This window comes from Pseudorasbora parva, chromosome 13, assembly GCF_024679245.1.
Source record: "Pseudorasbora parva isolate DD20220531a chromosome 13, ASM2467924v1, whole genome shotgun sequence".
Classification (NCBI taxonomy): Eukaryota; Metazoa; Chordata; class Actinopteri; order Cypriniformes; family Gobionidae; genus Pseudorasbora; species Pseudorasbora parva.
Genome location: NC_090184.1, coordinates 11,698,151 through 11,725,435, shown reverse-complemented (window position 1 = coordinate 11,725,435; position 27,285 = coordinate 11,698,151). Strand labels below are relative to the sequence as shown.

The 27,285-nt window shown below is 38.6% G+C and overlaps 1 protein-coding gene across 4 annotated transcripts in view; it reads left to right on the top strand.

Annotated features, from left to right (window-relative positions):
- Nucleotides 1-5,397: 5,397 nt before the first annotated feature.
- Nucleotides 5,398-27,285, top strand: part of mtor (mechanistic target of rapamycin kinase) — a 301,563-nt gene continuing 279,675 nt past the window's right edge. Inside the window, exons 1-4 of one of the 4 annotated variants that reach the window (XM_067413178.1) lie at nt 5,398-5,674; nt 6,471-6,625; nt 26,575-26,683; nt 26,878-27,110. In XM_067413178.1, coding sequence (XP_067269279.1) covers nt 5,545-5,674; nt 6,471-6,625; nt 26,575-26,683; nt 26,878-27,110 — 627 coding nt within the window. In that variant the 5' untranslated portion in view covers nt 5,398-5,544. The remainder of the gene's footprint in view (nt 5,675-6,470; nt 6,626-26,574; nt 26,684-26,877; nt 27,111-27,285) is intronic. The other 3 variants (XM_067413177.1, XM_067413180.1, XM_067413179.1) reach the window with 3 other exon arrangements.

The window sequence follows — 27,285 nt, the reverse complement described above, 5'->3', positions numbered from 1 at the left end:
AATTTAAAAGTACTTAATATCACAACTCGAAAAGCATTTGTTAAGGAATTGTATCCCTTTTCCTCAAATAAACTTTCAATTTTTCAATACTTTTCCAAAGCTGAAGATAAAATTTTAAGAACAAAATACCTTAAATACCCAGTTTCACCAAAAGCAAAGGAAGTCCATTTTAAAATTATTAATGGAATATATCCTTCTAGAGAGTTGTTAAGATATCGATTTGGTCTTGATGTGAACAACTGCTCTTTCTGTGCTGATCAGATTGAAACAACAGAACATATTTTCTATGACTGTAACTATGACTGTGCATTTTGGGAGGATATGCATTACTGGTTATTTCCTAAAATTGAAAATGTATCTGTTTTAACAAAAGAAAATATTATTTTTGGTATGTTTATGAATGAAGAATCATATGATTTAGCTATTAACACATTTATTATTCCTGGGTAATTTTTCTTACATCAAAACAGATTCTTGAACACTACCAAACTTTTTCATATTTCATAAGGAATTAGCTAATTTCTTCTTATCTTTGAATGTAATGAAGAAAAAGAATGCTGTAACTCTCTATAATCTGGTAGAGGAGCTCAATCTTGCAGAGAACCCTAGGTGTTTTTTTTTTTTTTTTTTTGTCCACTCTCTCTTTAATGCTTGCCTTTGTCCGTTTAAGGAATTGTATGTTTTGTACAATGCCAAATTGTTTGTTAAATTCTTTTTGTTCAATAAAGTTCTTGCAAAAAAAAAAAAAAAAAAAAAAAAAGGATGTGTCATGGCGCACAATTCTCCTCTGCGAGTCCTCCGTTCGCTTTCAAAATAAGAGTCCCGATCTCACTTTGCAAAAAAAACAATGATTTATATTGGACATTTTACATTTAAAATATAAGCAAAAGAAATGTAATATAGTGTATTTGGAAAATACAAATTTTCTTTCAAAATCACAATATCCAAAATGTGTACATACTTTAGGGTGTCACACACACACAAATATACCTTGATTTACAAACTGCTTGCGGTCTGTGTACTTCACTGCATTTGTGTGTGAATTTTGAGACTCCCCTGACTTGGCTCCACACACAAATGCCCTTTTTAAACAGGGAATGATGAGCAGATATCGCCCTTATCTTAGCCAATCCCCATGTGGGGGATTGTTAACTTGTAAGCCAATCTTATGAATGCGTTCACACATCGCGAGAGTGCGAACACAAGCGCGGGCTAGCGTGGTGGAGGACTTCTTGCAGATGCCTGCATTTTCTTTTTTCAGAGTTTGTCGCTGTTTGTCAGCTGCCAATGGCAATTGTAACTCGCGCGCAAAACACAGTTAATAACTATTTGCTTGTATATCACTATTAGCTGTTTATTAGAACTCATAAAGCACATAACGCCTTATTATGAGAGACCATAGGCGTTTCTCAATGTCAAGGATGCTTCCTTGGAAGGACGGATCCTTCCAAGTCACTTCCTTCAGAGGCTAGGCGAGGCTCCTCTTTAGCATTCGGGAGAAAACGTAAATGGAACAGGCTAGCAAGTGCACGTCATTGCGTCATTTGTATTTTTTAAATATCAATACAGTACTATTTTGTACCGGTATTTAAATGTTAAACTTTACTTATATTTACTAGTTATAACAAATTTTTGGTAACGTAAATAAAAACATTGTGGCAAGCAGCGAGGTAAGGGACCGTGAGAGCGGGCCGGTGGAGTGATAATGAGCGGCAGCTGATCGCCGCCACACCGGTCTCGGCTCACGGCAGTGACGGGAGTATAATTGGAGGAGCATGGAAGACGAGAGAGGACTAGGCCTGGACTTTATGTTATGGTTTGTTTATGTTTTATTATGTGTGTGCGGGCAGTCGCCCGTGAGCGGGCTATTATAAAGTTGTTGAACGCTTGCCGGTTCCCGCCTCCTTCCTTCCCATCTACAAACCCCGATACAAGCATATTTGCCCCGTTCACGCTCCGAGTCCGACTCCGAGAACGTCTGATAGCAAAGCTGCGCGCATAGGATTGTGGGTGATTTGAGAACGCGAAGTGCGCGAAGGCTACTCATATGCATCCTTTCCTGTATATGACATATTTTTCGAACGAAGGACTCAGTCCTTGGTTGAATTCCGAGGATCCTCGACATTGGAACAGTCCTTCGTCGGATGTCGATGACGTAGCATCCTTAGAATTCTGGCTTCCGAGGATCCTTCCTTGACATTGAGAAACGCCTCATATTCTACATCTGATATTGATATTCGTTGCTAGGCAACGTGGGGGAGAGGACGCTGATGTTAGGCTTGTTCGAGATCCATTGGCGCTGCGCAGACCGATCGGTGTATGACATCAAAGTACTGCGAGAGAGATTCAAAAGCATGAGGAGTAGTTTGCTCTACAATCGTTCTCGGTACTTTGATGTCATATGCTGATCAGTCTGCGCAGAGCCAATGGATCTCTAACAAGTCTGTTGTCTGTTCGCTGCTTCTCCGCCCACAAATCATGTTACTGTACAGTTAGATTTAGATTTTATTTTATTTTATTATGTTTGTGACTAGTCTAACAGTCAGAGCTACAATTGGGACTGTTACTGATTGCTGGCAGCCGCTGAGAGGACGTTGTTCGCCGTTTTCCACTGCTTCTCTGATGTTTATGTTTGAATAGTTGCAGTTGGTTCTGGTTTGAAGGACATTTGATGTTGCTCTGCGACTGCTCTCTCTTCTGGGTGTCGGCTGCTCACTGGCGGTCTCCCACGGGCTTGAGCTGCATGGTGGCTGAAGTTTGCACCGGGCTAGCATCATCAGCGTCCGGCGTGATGTTGGGATGTTCCGCTTCTCAGCTGCTGAGTCTCGGCTGCGTCGCTGTTCCGCATTACGGCCTGTGGAATGGCTTGGACTTCTGTGCCGACCCCAGTGTGTCTACACAAAATAGTTTTCCTCCTGCATGGTGCTGCTGCAATCCCCATCATCTGGTCTTCAGCTGTCATGCCTCGACGACGTCATCAGGACACTGCCGAATTGGGAATATGGCAACAGAGCCTCTAGCGCTGGGAGGAATGTAAAACATGGAGTGGACCGCAGTGTGCTGCGGAGCTTGCAGAGACTTTCACCATCAGCTCTGTTTTCTGTTCACCATCAGCTCTATTTCTGTTTACCATCAGCTCTGTTTCTGTTCCGTTGTCTGTTTTGGTTGATTGTTTGTATTATTCTATATTTTTACTTGTTATTCATTTTTTGTTATTTGTTCCCTTTGTTGCACTCTGAGATTCTTCGGAATGAAAAGTGCATTATAAATAAAATCTATTATTATTATTATTATTAATATTATTATTATCAGCATCCGGCGTGATGTTGGGATGTTCCGCTTCTTGGCTGCGTTGCTGTTCCGCATTGCGGCCGTGGAATGGCTTGGACTTCTGTGCCAGGGTTGCCAGGTCCCAGAAATATTTTTAGCCCAATGACAACTCAAAACCCGCCCAAATGGAATGAAAACTAGCCCAATTTTCCAGTGTCCAATTAGATTAGACAACCACTGGATTCCCACAAAGGGCCTGCAAATAAACATACATATATTATATATATTATATATATATATATATATATATATATATATATATATATATATATATATATATATATATATATATATTGGAAACTTTTGGCTTTGAAAACTGATTGTTTTTAAAGAAGTCTCTCCTGCTCACCAAGGCTGCATTTATTTGATCAAATCAAAAAATCAAATTTTCTGCTGAATTATTCCAGTCTTCAGTGTCACATGATCCTTCATAAATCATTGTTATATGATGATTGCTCCTCAAGAATCATTTATGATTATTATCAATGTTGAAAACAGTTTTTTTTTCAGGATTATTAAATTAATAGAAAGTTCAAAAGAACAGCATTTATCTGAAATATAAAGCTTTTGCAACTTTATAAATGTCTATACCGTCACTTAATTAATTTTTAAGGCATCCTTGCTGAATAAATGAATTAATTTCTTTGTTTACCCACCCCCTACAATGTTACAAAAGCTTTCTATTTCAGATAAATACTGTTTTTTTTTTTTTTACTTTCTATTAATTAAATAATCCTAAAAGTGTTTTCAACATTGATAATAATCATATGTTTGTTGAGGAGCAAATAATCATATTATAATGATTTCTGAAGGATCATGTGACACTGAAGACTGGAGTAATGATGCTGAAAACACAGCTTTAATTTTTATTACAGTCAACATTACTTTTTTATTTTTAATAAAATAAATGCAGCTTTGGTGAAGATACTTATTTCAAAAACAATCAAAATAGTCGTTTCCAAAATTGTGTGTGTGTACAGTTTACAATCTCAGGGCTCTCTTCTTTTAGACATTATGCTCTCTTCCCCACACTTCTCATGTGGTGCTGAATAGATTTCAGCAGTAAAGAGAGAAAGCATTCGTGGTGATGGTTTTTCTCCATTTACCTGATATTTTATAGTGCTGCTTGTTCATCCACGGACAACCGAACCGATGCTTCAACCACCAAAGGCATAATCATAGACCGTAAAAAAATAACTCATGTGACTTGATGATGCTTGATTTGTGAAATGCTTGCTCAAATGACGTGTATACTCACGTGCAGCGGTTGTTGCCAAGTGAATTCGTTCCTGGGGATCAATACCCACTAATAAACCGTTCCATTTTAATTTTTCTTTTACTCTTTTAAATTTTTCTGCGGCCACAGTACTTTATAATTGTAGCCCAAAAAACCGCAACCCGCGGCTCCGTAATTTTTCCCGCAACTCCTTTTTTAAAATAGCCCAATTGTGCGGGAAAACCGCGACCCTGGCAACTATGTTCTGTGCCGACCCCGGTGTGTCCACAGAAGTGCCCGGAAAACTTAGTTACTTGGTATTGCCTTGGTATATTTGTGTATGCATCAGAAATAAATTTCTGAATATTGCCCAGTGCATTTCTGAATCTTGAGTGCATTTTTAAATGTTTTTTGCATTTTTGAATTTTGTGTGTATTTCTGAATTTTGAGTGCATTTCTGAATTTTGTGTGCATTTATGAATCTTCTGTGCTTTTAAAATTTTGTGTGTGCATTTATGAATCATGTGTGTGCATTTTTTAATCTTGTGTGTGCATATGTGAATGTAGTGTGTATTTATCTTTATTGACACTGATTTAGCTCCATATTTTACTTTATGACGTTATTTACTCATTAATTCATTCTCTATTGACAGACTGACCGACTGAATAAATGTATGCGAAATGACGTTAACGAAGATCGCTTTTATTTTGTAAATTCGTTTTTTCTTTTCTTCTCTCTACCGTAATGGCTCGTGTATATGCTCGCACTACAAAACAACGGCGTGGCCAGAATGACCGTTTTTCAAAGTAGAGCCTGGTTTGATCGTAGTTTTTGACTGCACATTTTATTAAGCAAATACTGCGGTCTGACTTACTGTCTTGTCGTTTTTATGCCATTTCCAATATTTTATGCAATTTTAGTTACAAGTTCTCGTATGTGAATTGAAATTGTCCCTGTGTGTCTTTCCTGTTTCCTCCGGAGCCATAAGTCCGAGCGAATGGTGGAGAGTCAAGCATTGCCAAACGATTGTACATTGGCGGAAGCGGCGTCACTCATTTTTTTGTGCCCGCCTTCTGTATTTGCAGTTTCACGAGTGCAACACATAAAGTGGAAAACCCTTTACACAAGTAAGAAATATTGCATTTTCAAAACCATGTAACGTTAATCCTTTTTAATGTTTTGTTTGATGTTAACGTTACGTAAACAGTTAACAGTCACTGGTGCTGAATGATGAATTATGATTGTTAGCACCTTTAGCTAAACATTATTCATGCGTCCTGTTATTGTGTTCTTCCATTATTCTATAGTATTCTAAATGCGTGTCTTTTTTCATATAAGCTGCTGAGCATGATTGAAGAAGTATGACGTTACGTGTCATACAGTTCGAGATTGTGCATCATTTGTGGTTAAAGATCTGAGCTAGGTGTAAGAATGTAGCTAGGGTTCATCCTTGAGCAGGACACTTAATTTAGGGGACTGAATCACTTATAATCGTAAGCCCCTCTATTTGTCTTTTATCATTATAACATGTTATTATGGGCTGTGTAGTGGTGAAGAGCTGAGCTGGTAGCGTTCAAACTGTTGGTTCAAACCATACAAGGGATAAATGACGTATAATTTATCTATTAGCATACTGTACTGCTATAAACTAATTGAATTGATACATTTTTCATGACATTTTGGCAATTGTGTGGATCTATTTTTCTTAAAAGGATATTGCATGTCAAATATTTTTAAAGGAATGCTGTTCCTGGAAGTTGTAAACGTTTCATGAGTTACATGAAAGTACAGTCTTATACAACATTCTTATTCTGGACATCAAACTATAGTTTTTAATATTTACACAATTAATAAATATTTCTTTACGTTACACAGTCACAATAACACTGTTGTTTCTAATATGACATGTTGTTTGAATTACAGACAGATCTACAGATTGCTGCTTCCCAGCCGCCAGCATGTCTGGCACTGCCACAGTTCTGCAGCAATTTGTGAGTGGTCTTAAGAGTCGCAGTGAAGACACACGTGCCAAAGCTGCCAAAGACCTCCAGCACTATGTCACTACAGAACTAAGAGAGGTAAACTTTGATCTCTCCAATTATTTACATATTTAAACTTGACCAGCAGAGTCAAAAGCCTAGATTTGACCGCAGTCAAAGTAATATTCTATAAATATTTTTTTTCTAAACTTAAAGGGTTAATTCTCCCAAAAATGAAACTCTCTAATTAATTACTTACCCTTATCCACAACTTTCCTGCGAGTCTTAGTGGGCGTCGCCATGACACTCGATACTTCCGGTTGACGGTATCTCAGTTCCGGTTTAGCATACGTAACAGTTATGCTGCGTTCACGCCAGACGTGAGTGGCGAATAAACAGTGCTATTCGCGCGAACTTGGACGCATGAACATTTTCACTCTATTTGCTTCATTCCCTACACAACAGACGCAAATTTGCGTCATGGGAGAGACTTCTGCCAGGCAGCGGCAGTTGTCAGAAGGACAAGCTGAGTTAAGGCTGCTCGCGCCAGGGTTAATGAGCGATGAGCACCGCTGAGCGTCTGGGTCTCACACCTCCGAAACCTAACGTTACTTGTTTCCATAAGCCATGCAACATAAACGGACCCGTTTGACATGTTGCTAGCACCCTACGCACTCAATTTAATGCCCAACAAACTTCAAATAAACTCAAGAATTGTGATGTAGAAGTAATATTTATATTTTAATATTTGTAATTGTTGAAATCATGTCAGACATTGACAGTAGACTTTTTTTAATCAACATGAAAATAGATGCATTAACTTCAACTAATTTAAGTGCAACTAATTAAAGTGCATAATAAAAATTAACATTTCATTGCTGTACATTTAATTATTGAGTTTATATATTAGTTTGACCTATTTAAAATACTGCAGTACAACTGTATAATTTTTTGCAAGGGGTATAGTTATTGTTTTCAATAATTTACAGATTTAATGTGTAGCAAGACCGCTTTAACAGCCTAAATATAGGGACCTGCACTCCTGTGGGACCCAGCACAACCGAGTGCGGCGCGGGATCATATTTGATGGGTGAATGCGGATGCACAATTAATAACTAGAAACAAATAAACCTTTATTTATAATTAAATAAAACCGATTTACAGGCGCATGGACGGAAGGTAACTCTCGCGTGGTTCATAGGAACAGCCAAGCCTACCACACAGTGGCAAAATGTCTCCGCCTCATAACTCAGGTGAATCACTTAGTGTTACAGATATTAGTAAGTTCTTGACAGATAGTCAGATCCATGCGACCATCTGGGACATGTGATCATTTTGCCTGAAGCGTTGTTGTAAAAGTCTACTCCTGAATCCTGATAATACAACACGTGTTTAGCTGATAACAGTACAGACTAATGTTAGGGCTGGGAATCGATTCCAAAAAGAATCGATTCCTCGATTCCAAGGCGTTGGGAATCGAGAGTCGATTCCAACGTTTGGAATCGATTCCATTGCGGGGAATCGACTCCTCTTTATTCACTTGTCTCTCGCTTACTAATAATGATTGGAAGTCTATTTTGCAAAATGTTCTTTTGAACAGTTAGTTTCAAATAACGAGTTAAAAATAAAGCAATTCAGCTGTTTTTATGGGTCATCATTGCGCGATGACGTCCCTTGAACTTAATTCTAACTACTTATTTTTATATGTATGAAATGTATAAATCAAGCCATATGTGAACGCATATCGCTGATTATTACTATACCTTTCATTCACTTAGTTTAATAGTGTTTATTGTCATTGTTTCCTTCTGTGATCCTGCATCGTGGACAAGTTTGCTACATTTTGCACACAAAAACTCCATAATTTTAAATTGTGAAATGGTTCTGTTGTCCACAACGGTAGGTTTTGAGCGCTGCTTACAGATGCAGATGTGAGGGTCTTATTTTAATTTTCTATTTTCTTTAATCCATTGATAACTGAAAGAAAATGCGCCTAGACTGGAGTACAGCTTAATGACCGAGTCTAATGTTGGTATAGTAATGAACGCAACTTGCTCGCGCATCTGATTGACAAATAAACTGCGCACTCTTATATTATTGTTTTTGTTAATATTGTGGTTATTTTGCCTCGTACATTCTGTGCAAAAGCACTTATTTGAACGTAGCCAAGTCATTTAACTTAACTGTGCACATGCATTTTAGACATGTCCTGTAGTTTTAAACATGCAATAAATGCACATCCATGAATAATGTGCTATCCTTTTTATTTATTAGGCTAAATCGCATTTACTTCTGGGCTATATGGGCCATTTCAGGAGAATCCATCATTTAAAATTCATAGAGTTATGGAAATGTATCATCATTTTACAAATAAAGTTTCGGAGAAGGATACTTTCTACATCCTTGTATCCTGCGGTCACTCCGGAACTAGGTTCCTCCATCGGTTTTGTTAAAAAAAAGAAGAATCGAAAAGGAATCAAAAACAACAGTGCGGAATCGATTCTTGGAATCGACTCCGTCGATTCCGGAAACAGGAATTGGAATCGGAATCGATTCCAAAAATTTCGGAATCGACCAGCCCTAACTAATGTAAACCGGAAGTTCGTTACCGGCGTGTTCTACGTTGCCATAGCGATCATTGGAAAGGTCAGAGTTCGGGAAAGCTGTGGATACCATGGTCTGTTTTAATACTCGATTCTGATTGGCTGGAAGGTGTGCAGTAAAACCGTTTAATGCACAGCTAGTTCCAGTCAGTTTGATTACAGTTCGAAATTAATCCGCCACTATAAACACTGGTAACCATAGTAACACAGTTACGCTTGCAAACAGAGTGACAGTGGCAGCTGGCAGTATCAACCACAGCCTATATTAAAATATTTTTTTGATTGATAACGTTAGATTTCATATGCTGCCTATTAAGAAATAATGTTAATAATGTAGGCTACATTAATGATGTTATGGTATGATTTGTTTATTAAGGTTAAGTTGTACAGTCAGACACAAGCATTACTTTAATAAGAGATAAGATATATATATATATCAGTTGAAACACTCAGTTTCAGTCAATGTCAAATATGGGCCTGGAGGCGTATCGTGTGGGTGGAGCTAAAGAATGACAAGCTCCAAAGCGTTGACGTCCTCAAGCGTGGAGAAATTCATGGCTATCGATCTCAGCTAATACATATAATGATCCAGAATCAGATTCGGAGGCTGAAATAAATTGAACAGAAGAAACGGCAACAGCAGGACGTCCGTCTCTGTGGTATGTGCTGTATTTAGTGGCCTGTCAACATTTGTGTGCAGTTTATGAGGACATGATTCGGTTTATGGACTATTGTATGCGATTAAACCCTAGCAGTAGCAAGCAAAACGGTTTTGCAGGTCAGACTAGTGTACATAGAACAACAATAGAGTCCCTTAGCGCATTTTAATGACGAAGCACGCGATCGTGTCGTTTACTGATGTTTACTCACGCGACGAGCCAACAGCAGAGACATTTGAAGCAGTTTTACTCACTGGCTGCTTCCAAAGCAGGACCGAACCTTTATCGCTGGGACCGCTCCGTCAAAAACACACTTCTTTGGTATGGTTTGGTGAAGTCCTGAAAGCAGTGAACGGTGGACATCCACTTTTGCGATGCGACTGAAGCGATGTTTTGTGAAGCTTCCTGTCATTTCTGTGTTCAAATCGGGTCAAATGCAGCGCTGCCTTCCCGGAATGCTTTGCTGAAGCGTTGAAGTCACCCATAGGAATAAAGTGGAGCGTGGCGCCTGGATCGACTGGATCTGCACCTGAGTGTTTACAGGCGTGCATTTGCTCTCTCGCTCTAGTCACGCGCGCACGCGCACCCTACCGGGAGAAAAGCCCGTACGGCCCATACAAGGACCTTCTGATCTATTAATGTCAAGTCGAGCCATACTCGAAAAAAACTCTCCGAAACTTGTGAGAAACCGGAAGGAGTATTTTTAACACAGAAATACTCCATCAAACGCCCAACATTAGTTTCTGAAACTTTGTCTATGTTTAGGATGGGAATCCAAGTCTTTAACAGTGTAAAAAGCTCAGTATGCATGAAACAGCATTTCACCCCCCCTTTAAGTGTTTTATTAAAATAAGAAATGATTGTAGATATTATATCATTTACAGTTATTTAGGTGTGGTTTCACTGTTTGGATGGTGTTACTGCAAACAATGACAAATATTTTAGTCAAAATCTTTGTTCACAACACTAAAAAATTACTCGAGTTAATTAGCATTTTCTTATCCTACTCCCCTCTAGGTTACAGCAGCTGGGTTTGTTTTTCATTGTCATAGCTGTGTATTATACTGAGTGCATCTGTTCACACTGAATTCAATAGCAGATATCCTATTATAATGTCCATTGGTATCAATCTTAATATAATTATAAAAACATGTTTTAAGTTATGATATACGACCACTGCACTGGCACACCATCGGGACTGTGGTATCGTGGCCCTAAGGGGTGTGGCTATCGCTGCGGCAGGCGTCCCTTATTTTTCTGTATTGAAGGTGGCAACCCTAACCTACACTGACAGACTCGAGCACCTATATTGTTATTTAATTTAATTTAATGCATTAAATGTAATGTGTCTTCCTTATAGGTTGACGCGGGGTTTATTTCACACTAGGCTACATAATGATGATTTGTTCAAATAAAGATTGCCTTGTCACTTCAGTGTTGGCTGTCATTCATAAATAATTTTAATAAATCCATTAAATAATCATTAAGTTATGTTCAATATGCTTAAGCAACAAGGGGATCTTCAGACTGACATAATGAAGAGATCACGATCGCCTCTCTCTCTCTCTCTCTCTCTCTCTCTCTCTCTCTCTCTCTCTCTCTCTCTCTCTCTCTCTCTCTCTCGCTGATCTTTCTCTTTCAGTTCTCTGTCTCTCTGTTTTAATAATGAATTTAAATAAATGTGGTAATTTGTTCATATAAAAACATTTCGATGGCTCGACTTTATTTAAAGCGACGGTGTGCTAGAACTAACGAGAAAACAACCGTCATTTTAACCCGTCTCTTAAAAAACATCAGTTACAGCTTTAACTTGTTTTTAACTTGGCAAATAACCATGGTATAAGCGGGATAATCCACGGCTAGCACTGCATTAAAGGATTTTAATGCATGACCTAGAGGCAACTCCGCTTCGCGTCGGGCGGTTCTTCGCCTCTACGCCATGCATTAAAATCCTTTAATGCATGGCTAGCCGTGGATTATCCCTTACTAATGACGTTCGACACCTGTAAGACCTCCGTTCATCTACAGAACACAAATGAAGATATTTTTGTTGAAATCCGATTGGCCTTCATTGACACCAATGTCATTTACTCTCTCAAGACCAAAGACGTCATTACAAAGCCCATCTCACTATAGTGATTCTACAATAATTTTATGAAGCTATGAGAATAGTTTTTGGGCGCAAAAAACTAAATAACGACTTGTATAGTGATGGGCAGAATTCAAAATAAAGTTTCGAATGATTATGAATCAGAGTATTGATTCATGATTTGGATCATGTGTCAAACTGCCAAACTGCTGAAATCACGTGAAAAACTAAAAAAAAAACGATTCCGGTTGTTCAAAGCTTCAAACGGATTCAGTGTAGCCTATTTTCGTTTTGTCATCTCAATTTGGTAATTATTTTTGTGAAAATATTTAGTGTAGGCCTATTCATTTTATGCTTTTTATTTAAATTATTTTATTGTTTTTCTCTGTCAGAAATGCTGCAGATGCGTGAAAATGTGTTAATGTGTGAATCCAGGTTCTGTTGTTGAGCTGTTCTGTATGTTCTGCTGTTTCCACAATAAAATAAACACGTGAAAAAGTATTTTTAAGAATCAGAATCTCTGACTCTCAGCAGTTAACGGTTAATAATCGATTAATGAGCATCAGTTGTCGGACGGGAAAATTAACCTTAATTTGCATCCCTAGTTGCAAATGCTACATCTTTCAGGATAAGCCATTGTGCGAATGCTGCATTGAACTCCCGATAATTGTGAGCTTTAATTCCTCCGTAAATTGTGCAGCACAGAGAGCGAGATTTAGGGTGCTTTCACACACAAGCACTTTTGGTGCGCACCCAGGTTTGATTGACGTCAGCGTTGGTTTGGATGATGTGAATGCGGTCTTCCGAACTTGGGTGCGCACCCGCGAACCGCACCCGAGTCCGCTTAAAAAGGTGGTCTGGGGTTCGGTTCATGTGAACTCTGGTGCGGTTCGTTGCTGATGTGAATGCAATCGTACTAAATTATGGAAGTGAACCACTTTTAATGACGTATGATTTGATACAAATGTGTGTTTTGTGTGTTTCACTCATTTCTTGATGAGCGTCACTGACATACTGCATGCAGAGAGCTGTAGATCTAATTTCTGCTCGTCTTCGGCATTCTTTAGAGCATTTGCAGTGCATTCCCGGAAGATAGACGCAAATGCCATTACGTACTGAAGCGTTGTTAACAAATCCAACGGTTCAAAAACAAAAATATAAAAGTAACGGGAGCAACACTGTGAATTTCGCCACCTTCACGCTCACTGTCGTTACTTAATTGAAAAATAGTTAAGGTGTAAGGTCACATTTGACTATGTAGAAATGAATACCTCAGGGCTCAATACAAGAAGAGCATAACATTAATGTTAACAATGTTGCATTGTAACTTAATGTTAACAATGTTGCATCTCCATCACTCTCCATTTTAAAATGATACTGTAAATGCGGTTGATATAATAATCAATGCACACTATGCTGTACTGTTTACCTAAAATTGCTGCAAATATATGTATAGTGAAGCTGTTTTCTGTACTCTATTAATGACACAGTGCTGGTTTGTTTAGAGCTTTTGAGAGTGCTGTGTTCACGTGACCGCGAGATGAACGCATGTCGCAACTCTGTTATTCAACGGCTCTGGTTTTAACTCTTATGCCACACTATGTGCGCCAAAACACTATTTGTTGTTTGAATTTCGTTTTAAAGCAATTTGGATTTTCTTTGGCAGAGACTGTGAGACAGAGCCTGAACGTGTGCGTCTCACAACAAATGTTTGAGAGTTGGCAACCCTGAGACTTATGGTCGCGTGCAACACACTGTGTGCGCGTGTGTGCGAGAGGTGGAGGGAGAGCTAAGGAAATGCAACTGAATGAATACGCTGCTTGCCTCTTCGTCGTCACACAGGAGATAGGTGTAGGTGAGGCAAATTCAGAGGAGACCCTAATTGACACGGTCTCACCAGACACTCCAGGGATGCGCTGGTCATGTCAGGGTACAGGTCCACCATCTGATTTGGATATGGCTGACTAGTAAACCTCAGAATAAACAGAGAGACTAACATTAGCATAGATGCCACTCTTTTTAATGTGTAACGAGTTCATCAGGTGTTATGGGATGTGTTCCCGGTTCCGGCTGACCCAGTCAATTGATTTGAATAATGTGAGTTAAAAATGTCCTATGTGTATGCCTAGTAAAGAGATGCGTTTTTAGTCTAGATTTAAACTGACAGAGTGTGTCTGCTTCCCCAACAATGCTTGGAAGACTGTTCCAGAGTTTAGGTGCTAAATAGGAAAAGGATCGACCACCTGCAGTTGATTTTGATATTTTATAGGTATTATCAACTGGCCAAAATTGAGACCGCAATAGACGTGATTGAGTATAATGCGTTAAGAGCTCTCTCAAGTACTTGGGAGCTAAACCATTTAATGTTTTGTAAGTAATAATTACAATTTTAAAATATATGCAATGTTTAATCAGTGCAGTGCAGTGTTGGCAGAACTGGTCTAATATGATCATACTTCTGGGTTCTTGTAAGAACTCGAGCTGCTTCATTTTGGACCAGCTGCAATTTATTTATTTAGCTAGCAAGGCAACCACCCAGTAGAACATTACAATAATCTAGCGATGAGCTCATGAACGCATGAACTAACTGTTCTGCATTTTGCATTGAAAGCATGTGCTGTAATTTAGATATATTTTTGATGGTAGAATGCAGTTTTACAGATGCTAGAAACATGGCTTTCAAATAAAAGATTGGTATCAAAGACCACACCCAGGTTCCTCACTGACGACGAGGGCTTGACAGAGCAGTCATCAAGTGTTATACAGTATTCTAGGTTACTTCTTCTGAGATTTTATTTATCCAATATTTTTTTTTTCTGAATTAAGTTGCAGGAAATTACTATTCATCCATTTTTTTTTTAAATATCAGCTATTAATTCCGTTCATCTTTTGAATTGGAAAGTTTCGTCAAGGTATTAAGAAATATAGAGCTGAGTATTGTCAAAATAACAATTAAAACTAATGACATATACATACTATAATGATATCTCCCAGTGGTAGCATATACAGGGTGAAAAGCGAGTATGAAACAAAATACGTCTTACTAGTAGGTCCAATATTTATAGCATTTGAGCAGACGTTTGCAAACAAAAGCTTAATTGCTACTTTAAAATAAACTAGTATTTCCAAAACAGGCAAAATAAACTTGCCTAAACAGTCTTGCGTCTATTACATTTTGTGTTGCAGCAGGATTCATATTTAAAGTCTTTTTTTCCCCGACACTAACAAAATAAACTTACCTCGGTTATCAAATAAATTTTTACTTTTTTTTTAAATTAGTTTTTCTTTTTTACCCAATGAACATAATTGGATACTGATAAACACAGGGCACATGCATCTTTTTGAAGCTCCCAGTGAAAAAACAAGAGGGAAAACAAATAGTGTCAAGTTTAATTCTAGCACATGATGAATAAATATTAACATCAAAACTGATACTTCAAGTTCAGCCTTGCGTACCCATATTTTAAGCTCTTTAACCTATCTTTGCACTGGCACCAATAAAGCATATCTTCTTAAGTGCGACTTTAGCGGATGCTTTCCGTGATGGCGGTGCTGAATTCTCTTATATTGATGGCTCAAGAATCGTTATTATTTACTCTATAAAGGGGCTGTTTCATTGTGTTATGTGAGAAAAAAAAAGTTCTTTATAAAAGAAGCACTTCAGAAATAGTTGAACTTTCATTTATCATACAAAATTGCATCTAAATTTTACATAATTCTGAAATGAGTGCACAAACCAGCAATCTCATGCTCAACCGCATCATGAGCATCATGTGTCATTTAAATTATTACAATATATTTCCCATAGTGTCTTGATTTACTCCACAACCTTGGGATGATTGCCCATGCAGCAGCTGCATCACATTATTGTGTAAATAAACTAATTTATATTATTAGATGGCCTAGTCAATAAAAACGCAACACGCAAAACATATAATCAGCTGCTACTATGGCGGAGAAAAAATAAAGAAAGAGAAGAGCCGCCAGCAGCTGGATTTCAGGGCTACGGGTAGCTCCGTCCAGTTTGTCTCTACAAAGTTGGTCCAACGAGATCTAAAAGCTGCTGAATTTGCTGTCGTGACAGGTGAAATGTATTTTTAATAACAGCTTCTGACATGGTAGCCAGGGGACTAAAGTTTTCACATATGAAATAGTGCACAAACACTAAATGGCTCCGCAGACAGCGCAGTCTTTGATTTAGCACAATTCTATTAGCTGCCTCGCTGCCAAAGTTTGACTAAACTCCCTTCCTCAATCATTCCCTTTAAATAGGCTCCTAAGCTTTTCCTGTCTAAGGGTTTGCCAGCTGATGTACCTTTGGATAATATCATTAAAAAGCTAACAACCATCAGTGTTTGTAATTACATTTTTTATGACAAATTTAATCCTTGCATAAAAAACAAAACAAAAACAAAAAAACAGTTCAACTAACCTAATTGAACACTGGGTGTACATTACAATTTCGGAATTATATTTGTATAGACTGACATACAAAGAAGCTTTTTGCACAGTGGTGGCCACTAATGGAATTAACTGTTAATAGTGATAAGGTATAGCTAAGAGTGGTTTAGACCAACCTTACGAAAGTAAGACTTAAAGAAGGTATTCTTAACTAAGTTTGTTTCGGGAAACGCATATTAACTTTAAGGGATACCTTAAGATATAACTTAAGAATGACGTAGTGTTAAGAAGGTTTCGGGAAATGCAGCCCAGAATATATAGTTATAACTCTGAATATATAAATGTAACTCTGAATATATTGTTGTAACTCTGAATATATATAAATGTAACTCTGAATATATTGTTGTAACTCTGAATATATAAATGTAACTGAATATATAGGTATAACTCTGAATATATAGTTATAACTCTGAATATATAAATGTAACTCTGAATATATAGTTATAACTCTGAATTAGGGGTGTAACGGTTCACAAAATTCACGGTTCGGTTCGATACGATACACTGGTGTCACAGTTCAGTTCGGTACGGTTCGGTACATTTTAGATACAGCAAAAATAAAAAAATTGGCAGATAAATTACCTTGACTGCTTCAATGCGGCGTGGCATGGAGGCAATCAGCCTGTGGCACTGCTGAGGTGTTATGGAGGCCCAGGATGCTTCGATAGCGGCCTTAAGCTCATCCAGTGTTGGGTCTTGCGTCTCTCAACTTTCTCTTCACAATATCCCACAGATTTTCTATGGGGTTCAGGTCAGGAGAGTTGGCAGGCCAATTGAGCACAGTAATACCATGGTCAGTAAACTATTCACCATTGGTTTTGGCACTGTGAGCAGGTGCCAGGTCGTGCTGAAAAACCAAATCTTCATCTCCATAAAGCTTTTCAGCAGATGGAAGCATGAAGTGCTCCAAAATCTCCTGATAGCTAGCTGCATTGACCCTGCCCTTGATAAAACACAGTGGACCAACACCAGCAGCTGACATGGCACCCCAGACCATCACTGACTGCGGGTACTTTACACTGGACTTTGGCATTTCCTTATCCACTGAGCAACACTCCAGTGCTGCTTCTCTGTAGCCCAAAAGTGGCTTGACCTGGGGAATGCGGCACCTGTAGCCCATGTCCTGCACACGCCTGTGCACGGTGGCTATGGATGTTTGTACTCCAGACTCAGTCCACTGCTTCCGCAGGTCCCCCAAGGTCTGGAATCGGTCCTTCTCCACAATCTTCCTCAGGGTCCGGTCACCTCTTCTCGTTGTGCAGTGTTCTTTGCCACACTTTTTCCTTCCCACAGACTTCCCACTGAGGTGCCTTGATACAGCACTCTGGGAACAGCCTATTCATTCAGAAATTTCTTTCTGTGTCTTACCCTCTCGCTAGAGGGTGTCAATGATGGCCTTCTGGACAGTACTCAGGTCGGCAGTCTTACGCCCGTTTCACACATACTCCGTCTGCAGTGCGTGTGCATTGCGTATTTTTTTCAGTACCCACACTGCACGCGGATGCGGTCCGTCAGTCCGTTCCAGGTGCGTTGCGTCTGCAACAGAGCACGGATCGTTTTCGTACCGAGTCTATTTTTTGCTGCGCTGCGTTGCTGCATTAAAGCGACAGAACATTGTTCGCATTAAAATAAACATGTACTGACGCGAAAATCTAGTAATTTCACCACAGATGCATATCATTTAAAATATACTCATGTTTCAAAGTCAAGACATGGCTTTTTTTCTCAAGTAAAGCAACAAAACGACACCGTACCTGGCATTTAGGTAAAAAAAAAAGGTCATAATGGAGAGCACTCGTACTTTCTTGGAGGTGAAAAGTAAAGTTCTTTTTGACCTGCAGGATTTCATTTAAAAGGGTGTAAAAACAAAAGAAAAGATGAGAGTCGGCTGTTTTTGAATAGCCTATTGTAAGTTTCTAATTTAAAATGTTTATGATTTTAGGCAATAACCTATGTTTAAATGTTTTGCCATTTGTGTGAGCTAAATCTAAAGTATATAAATATGAATTAATGAATTGAAAAAAATGTTGTTTAAATGTAGGCTAGTAGCTTAAGGTAACCTGACTTCTATGAAAGAGTAAACAAAGAGAATTGCAATTCTGACGAGCCATGTCCAGTAACAACTTTTGGATTTTCAATAAAAAATCATTAATAAATGCTGTGTTTGTGGTATGCTACAGCAAATCAGTTGCGGACTGCAAACGCAGCATATGTGAAAGTACAACAGGGTGTGGGGCTCCTGCAACGCACACGCAACGCAACACGCACTGCACACGCACTGCAGACGGAGTATGTGTGAAACGGCGTTACCCATGATTGCGGTTTTGAGTAATGAACCAGGCTGGGATTTTTTAAAAGCCTCAGGAATCTTTTGCAGGTGTTTAGAGTTAATTAGTTGATTCAGGTGATTAGGTTAATAGCTCGTTTAGGGAACCTTTTCATGATATGCTAATTTTTTTAGATTTTTGGGTTTTCATGAGTTATATGCCAAAGTCATCAGTATTAAAACAATAAAAGACCTGAAATATTTCAGTTGGTGTGCAATGAATCTAAAATATATGAAAGTTAAATTTTTATCATTACATTATGGAAAATAATGAACTTAATCACAATATGCACATTTTTTGAAAAGGACCTGTGTGTGTGTGTGTGTGTATGTATGTTTGTATGTATGTATGTATGTATGTATGTATGTATGTATATATATATATATATATATATATATATATATATATATATATATATATATATATATATATATATATATATATATATATATATATATATATATATAATATATACTTTAACGCGTTAATTAAGTAAGGGATAATGCTTCGCGTCGGGGTCCTGATCACTCTGTCGGGGTTTATTCTTCGGTAACAACCGGCTGGGTGTACGTTATCCCGCTTATTACACGGCTACTTGTCTCAAATAAATAAGTATTAGACACAAAATATTGTCTTGAGATTAAATATTTTTTTAGCTCTTACGCAAATCTTCCGCGAAGAAAAACAGTGCTTTAAGCCTTTATCTATTGCTGAAGATTTGCCATATGCCCTTGCTAAATGTTGAAAATGAATGCTGAAAGGGTTAGTTCACCCAAAAATGAAACCAAGCCTATGATTTACTCACCCTCAAGTTTATAGGTGTATATCATATGACATTCTTCTTTCAGACAAATACAATCGGAGTTATATTTAAAAAGTCCAGGCTAACGTTAACCCAAGCAGTAGGCTAGTTGTAGTTGTGTTTGAAGTCCATAAAAAATGCAGATGTCCTTCAAATAACGTACTCCACATGACTCCGATGGGTTAATAGAGCCTTCTGATTCGAATCGATGCGTTTGTGTAAGAAAAATATCCATAATAAAAACGTTATAAAGGAAACCTGCCTTGAAGTCTTCCATTGTAACCCACGGCTGTTTAAGCCACAAGATGGCGCCAGCGTTAAGCATAGAAGTAGTACCGGTCAAGATAACTCATAGTACCCGTATGAGCGGGTGTTACCTGGAAATAACATACCGCTGGAATGCGCGATTGACCAATCAGAATCAAGTATTTCACAGAGCCGTGTAATAAACTTATTTATTTGTCTCTGTGTGTGTGTGTGTACTTCATGTTTTCAAGGTTTTATTGAATGCATTGCTCTTCTATAGTCTTTTACTTTGGAATTTTAAGAGCAATAAATATATTGCAATGTTAAGGAATTTGTTTTTTCATTCAGATAATTAAATCAACATGTATAAATTGCTATTAGGCAATTAATGGGGAGATAATCGATAATCTAATCGAATCGAAATCGGACAGGAAAAATTTATTGTTCGATTAATTGATGCATTGAATAAATAATCGCTAGATTAATCGTTTAAAAATAACTCTGATGTTCTTTAAAAAAGTGGAAAATGTTGTGTTCATAAGTAAATTATATTGTGGATTATTTTGAAAAAGAAAGTCTGAACTGTTGTTGTTGTGTAATGATGTGATCACGCATAGGTGGTGTTTCTGCCGATGGGTGCTCTCATGTTACAATAACATGTTCTTGATATTTGTCTTTAAATGTCCTGTTCTTTGCGTGATTTTGAAGCCTTGGTTGTGTTAACAGTGTGCAATATAACATGAGTTCATGTTTCGCGTGTAACACAGTATTTTTCACACAATTTACTTATCTGTACACCGCTGTTTTCTCTGTCCTAAAAACAGCCTGATGATTTCCTTGTTCTTTGAAGTCCCTCCTCCAGAAAAACGTAACGAGTTCTGTTGTGACAGCAGCTTAGCGCACTTTGCCCGGAAAGGTCACGCCTCTTACCATAACGGGGAGATGCAAGCACTGAATGTGCGCTCTTCTCCACGTGGGAGAGCAACAAGACCACGCCCCCTATTTTGCGTGTTCTTGTGGGCGGAGGGTTAGTCAACAAACTGTTCATGTGAAGTCATTCCTGAAGGAAGTGCAGGGGTGTAGTCCAAACCGGCCATTTGCTGTAGTCTTTAAAAGGGAACTTCTGTTAAATAAAATATCTCGCTTGGCATTGAACTTTGAGCTTTATAATTTTACAGGTATTATTAATGCTCTAACAGCAACATTACGCACTAACTAAAGTTTGAAAGATGGAATCGCAAAGAACGGGACCTTTCAAGGGGTCATTGGATGCCCATTTTCCACAAGTTGGTATGATTCTTTAGGGTCTAAATTTAAAGTCTTTAACATACTTTGCTTAAAATTCCTCAATGTGTGTGTAAAACAACACTCTTATTACCTCCTCAAAACAGCCCTGTTCACAGCAACCACTTTCAGTGCATGTCTTTTTAAATGATAATGAGCTACTGCAGTTGTACAGTGTACAACTGGCTGAGGGCGGAAATATGCTAATATGGGACAGTCAGTCAACGGTCGTGGGCAGAGCATGAACAATATGACATCAGAAAGGAGTGAATGGATTTTTTATCATTGTAGGGTGGTTGTGTCCACACACTGCAAAGGCATATTTGTATGCAAACGTCATATAAAAGTGAATTTTGCATCCGATGACCCCTTTAAAATAACGGCATACAAATGGTGTCACATTTCAGTGGGTGTTCAGGGGGAGCCCCTTTCGCCTCTATTCTTTTTGGTAACAGGTAAAGGGTTGCCACATAGCAAAACAAACCCTAATATAATAAACAGACATGGCAAAACTGTACCACAGGAACAAATATAAAACAATATAACTAGCATTACCATTACACAGGAAATCTTTTTTTTTACTTTTATAAAATAGTTAAAAATAAAATGTAGATATTATAAATTGATTGATGAAGTAAAAATCAATAAAATGAGATTGAAAAATAAACTTTATAAGTTGTATTTATTTTAAATCAATAGGGTCCAGGTTTTCTCATAACAAAGGCTTCAGGGACAATAAAATAAAATTCAAAAACAAGGAACCAAATCTATACATGTATTGAATCAAAATTTGATTCAAAATTGAGAATCATTTTAAATCAAAACCATGACCCCAAGAATCATATTTAATTGAATCCTGAGATTTAATTTCTTGCATTCAAAAACATCTGGAAAGAGTGCAACTACTGGACTCTTTTGACAACTGACTTTACTTCAAACTACTGATTACTGTAATGGCAAAATAATTAACTCGGTCGCTTCACTGAATAAGAGATAAACATTAGCCAATTATAATTATAAAGGTATAAAGGTCAGTGACTGCATCGAGTGTGAACTGAAGACATAACAGAAGTCACAATCTCTTATACCCCCATTGTAAAAACAATACCTCTCAGTAGTTTTCCACACATGGTAAGACTGTTAAACACAGCACAGAAGTGTCCTGCATGGCAGAGACACATATTAGCTCCTGTATGAATGCAAACACACTCTTAAATAATGAATATTCTTCATCAGTGACTATAATTTACATAACATTACTAACTTAAAAAAACAACAACAAACGCTGTGCTACTTTTTCTGTGTACTGTAGACAGGAAAGGCTTAAAGGGGTGGTTGCATGCAATTTCACTTTTTTAACTTGAGTTAGTGTGTAATGTTGCTGCTTGAGCATAAACAGTATGCAAAGTTATAGTGCTGAAAGTTCAATGCAAATGGAGATATTGTCTTTTAAAGTTATGGCAGTTTATTGCCTACAAAAACGGACGGTTTGGACTACAACAAGCTTCTTCCTGGGTTGGTGACATCATAAACCCTTGCTATTAACATAAACACTGCCCCAGATGAGACTTCTGCCCGTAATGGTAAGGGGCGTGGCGTTTCCGGACAACCTGTACTTGGCACTTCAGCCATTAAAAATACATGAAACTACATTTGGCCATCTAACCAATCTAAGACCATTGCGTTTTTCGGAGGGATGGGCTTCATAGAAGCCGAAAGCAAAACGTTCAAAAGACAGTGGAGACAGCGGTGTGGGATAAAGGTAAAATATAATATAAATATGGCTTTTAAAAAAAGAAGTTTTAAGACATATTATACTGCGCCCTATAAACACAACCAAGCCGAGAAAAAAAACACTGAACCCCTGATATTTAAATAGAACAAACAATATAGTAAGTAGGGGTGGGCGATATCTCGATATTTAAAATATATCGAGATATTTTTTCAACTCGATATGGATTTGGACATATCGTATATATCGATATATTGTTTATATTTAATTCTGATTCCGCCACTTTGCTTGTTTGCCTTCCCTGTGCTGTGCTCGCCCCCGCTCGCGCGCCTCCCGCCTCTTGCTTTTGTTCCCCCTCCCCTTGCGTGTTGTCTCATTGAACACGGCTGCTTCCACAACCAGGTGAGGATTAGTTATCATGTTGACAAGCGCGCACGTTGTTCAGGACTCAGTTTAGAGACCATGTTTTCCTTCTAACACAACTGCTTGCTAAAATTCATAAAGAAATATTAAAGGGGGGGTGAAACACTCAGTTTCAGTCAATCTCATGTCAATCTTGAGTACCTATAGAGTAGTATTGCATCCTTCATATCTCCGAAAAGTCTTTAGTTTTATCATATTTATAAAAGAAATATGGGCTGTACCGAGTCTTTCCGGAAAAAACCGAGCGCCTGGAGGCGTATCGAGTGGGCGGAGCTAAAGAATGACAAGAGCGCAAAGCGATGACGTCCTCAAGCGTGGAGAAACCCATCTATCTCAGCTAATACAGATAATGATCCACAATCAAATCTGAGGCTGAAATAAATTGAACAGGAGAAACGGCAACAGCAGGATGTCCGTCTCTGTGGTATGGACTGTATTTAGGGGCCTTTGTGTGCAGTTTATGAGGACATGATTCGGTTTATGGACTATTGTATGTGACTAGACCTTAGAGGTAGCAAGCAAAACGGTTTTGCACGTCAGAGTCAGAATAGTGTAACGTTAGCGCATTTGAATGACGAAGCACGCGATCGTATCGTTTACTGATGTTTACTCATGCGACGGTAGCCAATAGCAGAGACATTTGAAGTTGATTTACTCACCGGCATCTTCCAAAGCAGGACCGCTCTGTCAAAAACACACTTCTTTGGTATGATTTGGTGAAGTCCTGTGACAGCAGTGACCGTGGAAATCCACTTTGAGACGCGACTGAAGCGATGCCTTGAAGCTTCCCGTCATTTCTGCGTTCAAATCGGTTCAAATGCAGCGCTGCCTTCCCGGAATGCTGTGCTGAAGCGCTGAAGTCGCTCGACGTCACCCATAGGAATAAAGTGGAGCGCGGCGCGGACTATAACAACGACTGGATCTGCACCCGAGAGAGTGTTTACAGCGTGCATTTCCTCTCTCTCCCTCTAGCCACGCGCGCGCGCACCCTTCCGGGAGAAGAGCCCATACGGCCCATACAAGGACCTTCCGCTCTATTTAACGTCAAATAGACCCATACTCGAAAAAAACTCGCCGAAACTTGTGAGAAACCGGAAGGAGTATTTTTAACACAGAAATACTCCATCAAACGTCCAACATTAGTTTTTGAAACTTTGTCTATGTTTAGGATGGGAATCCAAGTCTTTAAAGGTGAAAAAAGCTCAGTATGCATGAAACAGCATTTCACCCCCCCTTTAATGTTCATCATAGTTCAAATCGCAAGTTTCACCCACAGTCAGGTTAAAATGTCAAAATGATCGCATATCATTTGAAAACATTTAAAAAGTATTGCAATATCATTATTATTATTTTGTCAGCTTTATCACGGGAATATGATGAATAGGTCTATTCATGTTTTAACCAAGAGGGAAAAACGCGACATCCCGGGTGTCCTGAGACATGCGGTGCTCTTCTGTAAGTTGTGCTGTGTCATATTATCATATATCCTACCTTCTGACATTCATATTTCATTCTGTAACTGGAAAAGAAGTGAAATTCAGCTCATGTAGCCTACATGATCCGCATGATGAGTTTGAATTTTGTCAAACTCATGACAAACATCACTGTTTGAATTTTGATACAAATTTAACAGGAAGTGGTGTTATGACAAAATCAGTTTATTTATATCTCAGTCATGCCCCCATCTTTCTGCAAAATGCTTACTGTTTACTTTAAGTGTAAAAAAGGGAGTCTTTGATTCATCTTTTGAAAGCATGAAATAAATGAAAAGAAGGCAATATTATTTATTTTCTTTTTAGTTAAATTATTATTATTTATGTAATCAGGGAGTTTTTTTTTTTTTTTAAATGTCACAAAAGCACTTTGTTCCTACACAAACTGACTACCTCTTTGCACAAAAAAGAAAAGAAAATAATTTGTGGTATTTGGCATATTTGTTTTTGCTGTAGTTTTTAGGGGGTTATTTTTCCTGTAAAGATATTGAGATATATATCGTATATTGAGATATATTTTTTGCTCCATATCGCCCTGCCCTAATAGTAAGTGACCTTTAAAGGTTGGGGTGAAATGCTGTTTCATGCATACTGAGCTTTTTACACTGTTAAAGACTTGGATTCCCATCCTAAACATAGACAAAGTTTCAAAAACTAATGTTGGACGTTTGATAGAGTATTTCTGTGTCAAAAATACTCCTTCCGGTTTCTCACAAGTTTCGAAGAGTTTTTTTCCAGTATGGGTCGACTTGACGTTAATAGAACGGAAGGTCCTTGTATGGGCCGTATGGGCTCTTCTCCCGGTAGGGTGCGCGAGCGTGACTAGAGCGAGAGAGGAAATGCACGCCCATAAACACTCTCTCAGGTGCAGATCCAGTCGTCCGTGAACACTTATGTCGGTTATAGTCCGCGCCGCGCTCCACTTTATTCCTATGGGTGACGTCGAGCGACTTCGACGCTTTAGCACAGCATTCCGGGAAGGCATCGCTGCATTTGAACCGATTTGAACGCAGAAATGACGGGAAGCTTCACAACATTGCTTCAGTCACGTCTCAAAGTGGATTTCCACACCACTGCTGTCACAGGACTTCACCAAATCATACCAAAGAAGTGTGTTTTTGACGGAGCGGTCCCAGCGATAAAGGTTCGGCCTGCTTTAGAAGCAGCCGGTGAGTAAAACTGCTTCAAATGTCTCTGCTATTGGCTACCGTCGCATGAGTAAACATCAGTAAAGGACACGATCGCGTGCTTCGTCATTCAAATGCGCTAACGGTTACTCCATTGCTGTTCTCTGTATAACGTTACACTAGTCTGACGTGCAAAACCATTTTGCTTGCTACTGCTAAGGTCTAGTCGCCGCATACAATAGTCCATAAACCGAATCATGTCCTCATAAACTGCGAGTAAAGATACACAAATGTTGACAGGCCACTAAATACAGTACATACCACAGAGACGGACGTCCTGATGTTGCTGTTTCTCCTGTTCAATTTATTTCTGCCTCAGATTTGATTCTGGATCATTATCTGTATTAGCTGAGATAGCCATGGGTTTCTCCACGCTTGAGGATGTCACCGTTTTGTTCGCGATCGTCATTCTTTAGCTCCGCCCACACGATACGCCTCCAGGCGCTCGTTTTTTTCCGGAAAGACTCGGTACAGCATATATTTCTTTTATAAATATAATAAAACTAAAGACTTTTCGGAGATATGAAGGATGCAATACTACTCTATAGGTACTCAAGATTGACATGAGATTGACTGAAACTGAGTGTTTCACCCCCCCTTTAAAGCCAACTTTTGTAATGTTGTCTGTTCAGTGCCTTTTCTGACTAATGTATTGTTTTTGATTTTTCTTAGTAAATATTAACATGCATTTATTTGTGATTGATTATTTGAGCACGTCCTATGTTTTTGCTTCTTACTCAAGCTGAGCCAAGACGAAGCCACCACGTTCTATGATGAGCTGAACCACCACATATTTGAGTTGGTTTCCAGCTCAGATGTGAATGAGAAAAAAGGGGGCATCCTTGCCATAGGTGAGTATGAATCAAATGACCATCAATCTCTACTTTATTTGTTTATTTTTAATAAAATAACGGAACATGTACTTACTTATGTACCCATATGTTTCCATTTTGCCAGATTAAACAAATTTTTCTTTTGAAATGATTTGTCACTACTGTATTGCTTGGTTTAAAGATATGTTATTGTGTAATAACTGTCTCTACAGTGAGTTTGATTGGTGTGGAGGGGGGAAATGCCACCCGTATCAGCCGATTTGCAAACTACCTACGCAACCTGCTTCCCTCCAGTGACTCAGTGGTTATGGAGATGGCCTCTAAGGCAATGGGTCATCTGTCCATGGCAGGAGACACCTTCACTGCAGAGTATGTGGAGTTTGAGGTGAAGAGAGCTCTCGAATGGCTGGGAGCAGACAGGAATGAAGGAAGACGGCATGCAGCGGTGCGTAGAAACACGTAAAGTTGCCATGTGTAAAAATTGAAGTAAAAATATCCCAAAAATGACCTACACGCATCAAAAGAATGAGAAGAAATAAGGGCGATGATGTCATAAGAAAATGTCAAGTTATAGTGCTGCAGAGATATCAACCTTAATTAGCAGTATCGTAATACCAGTC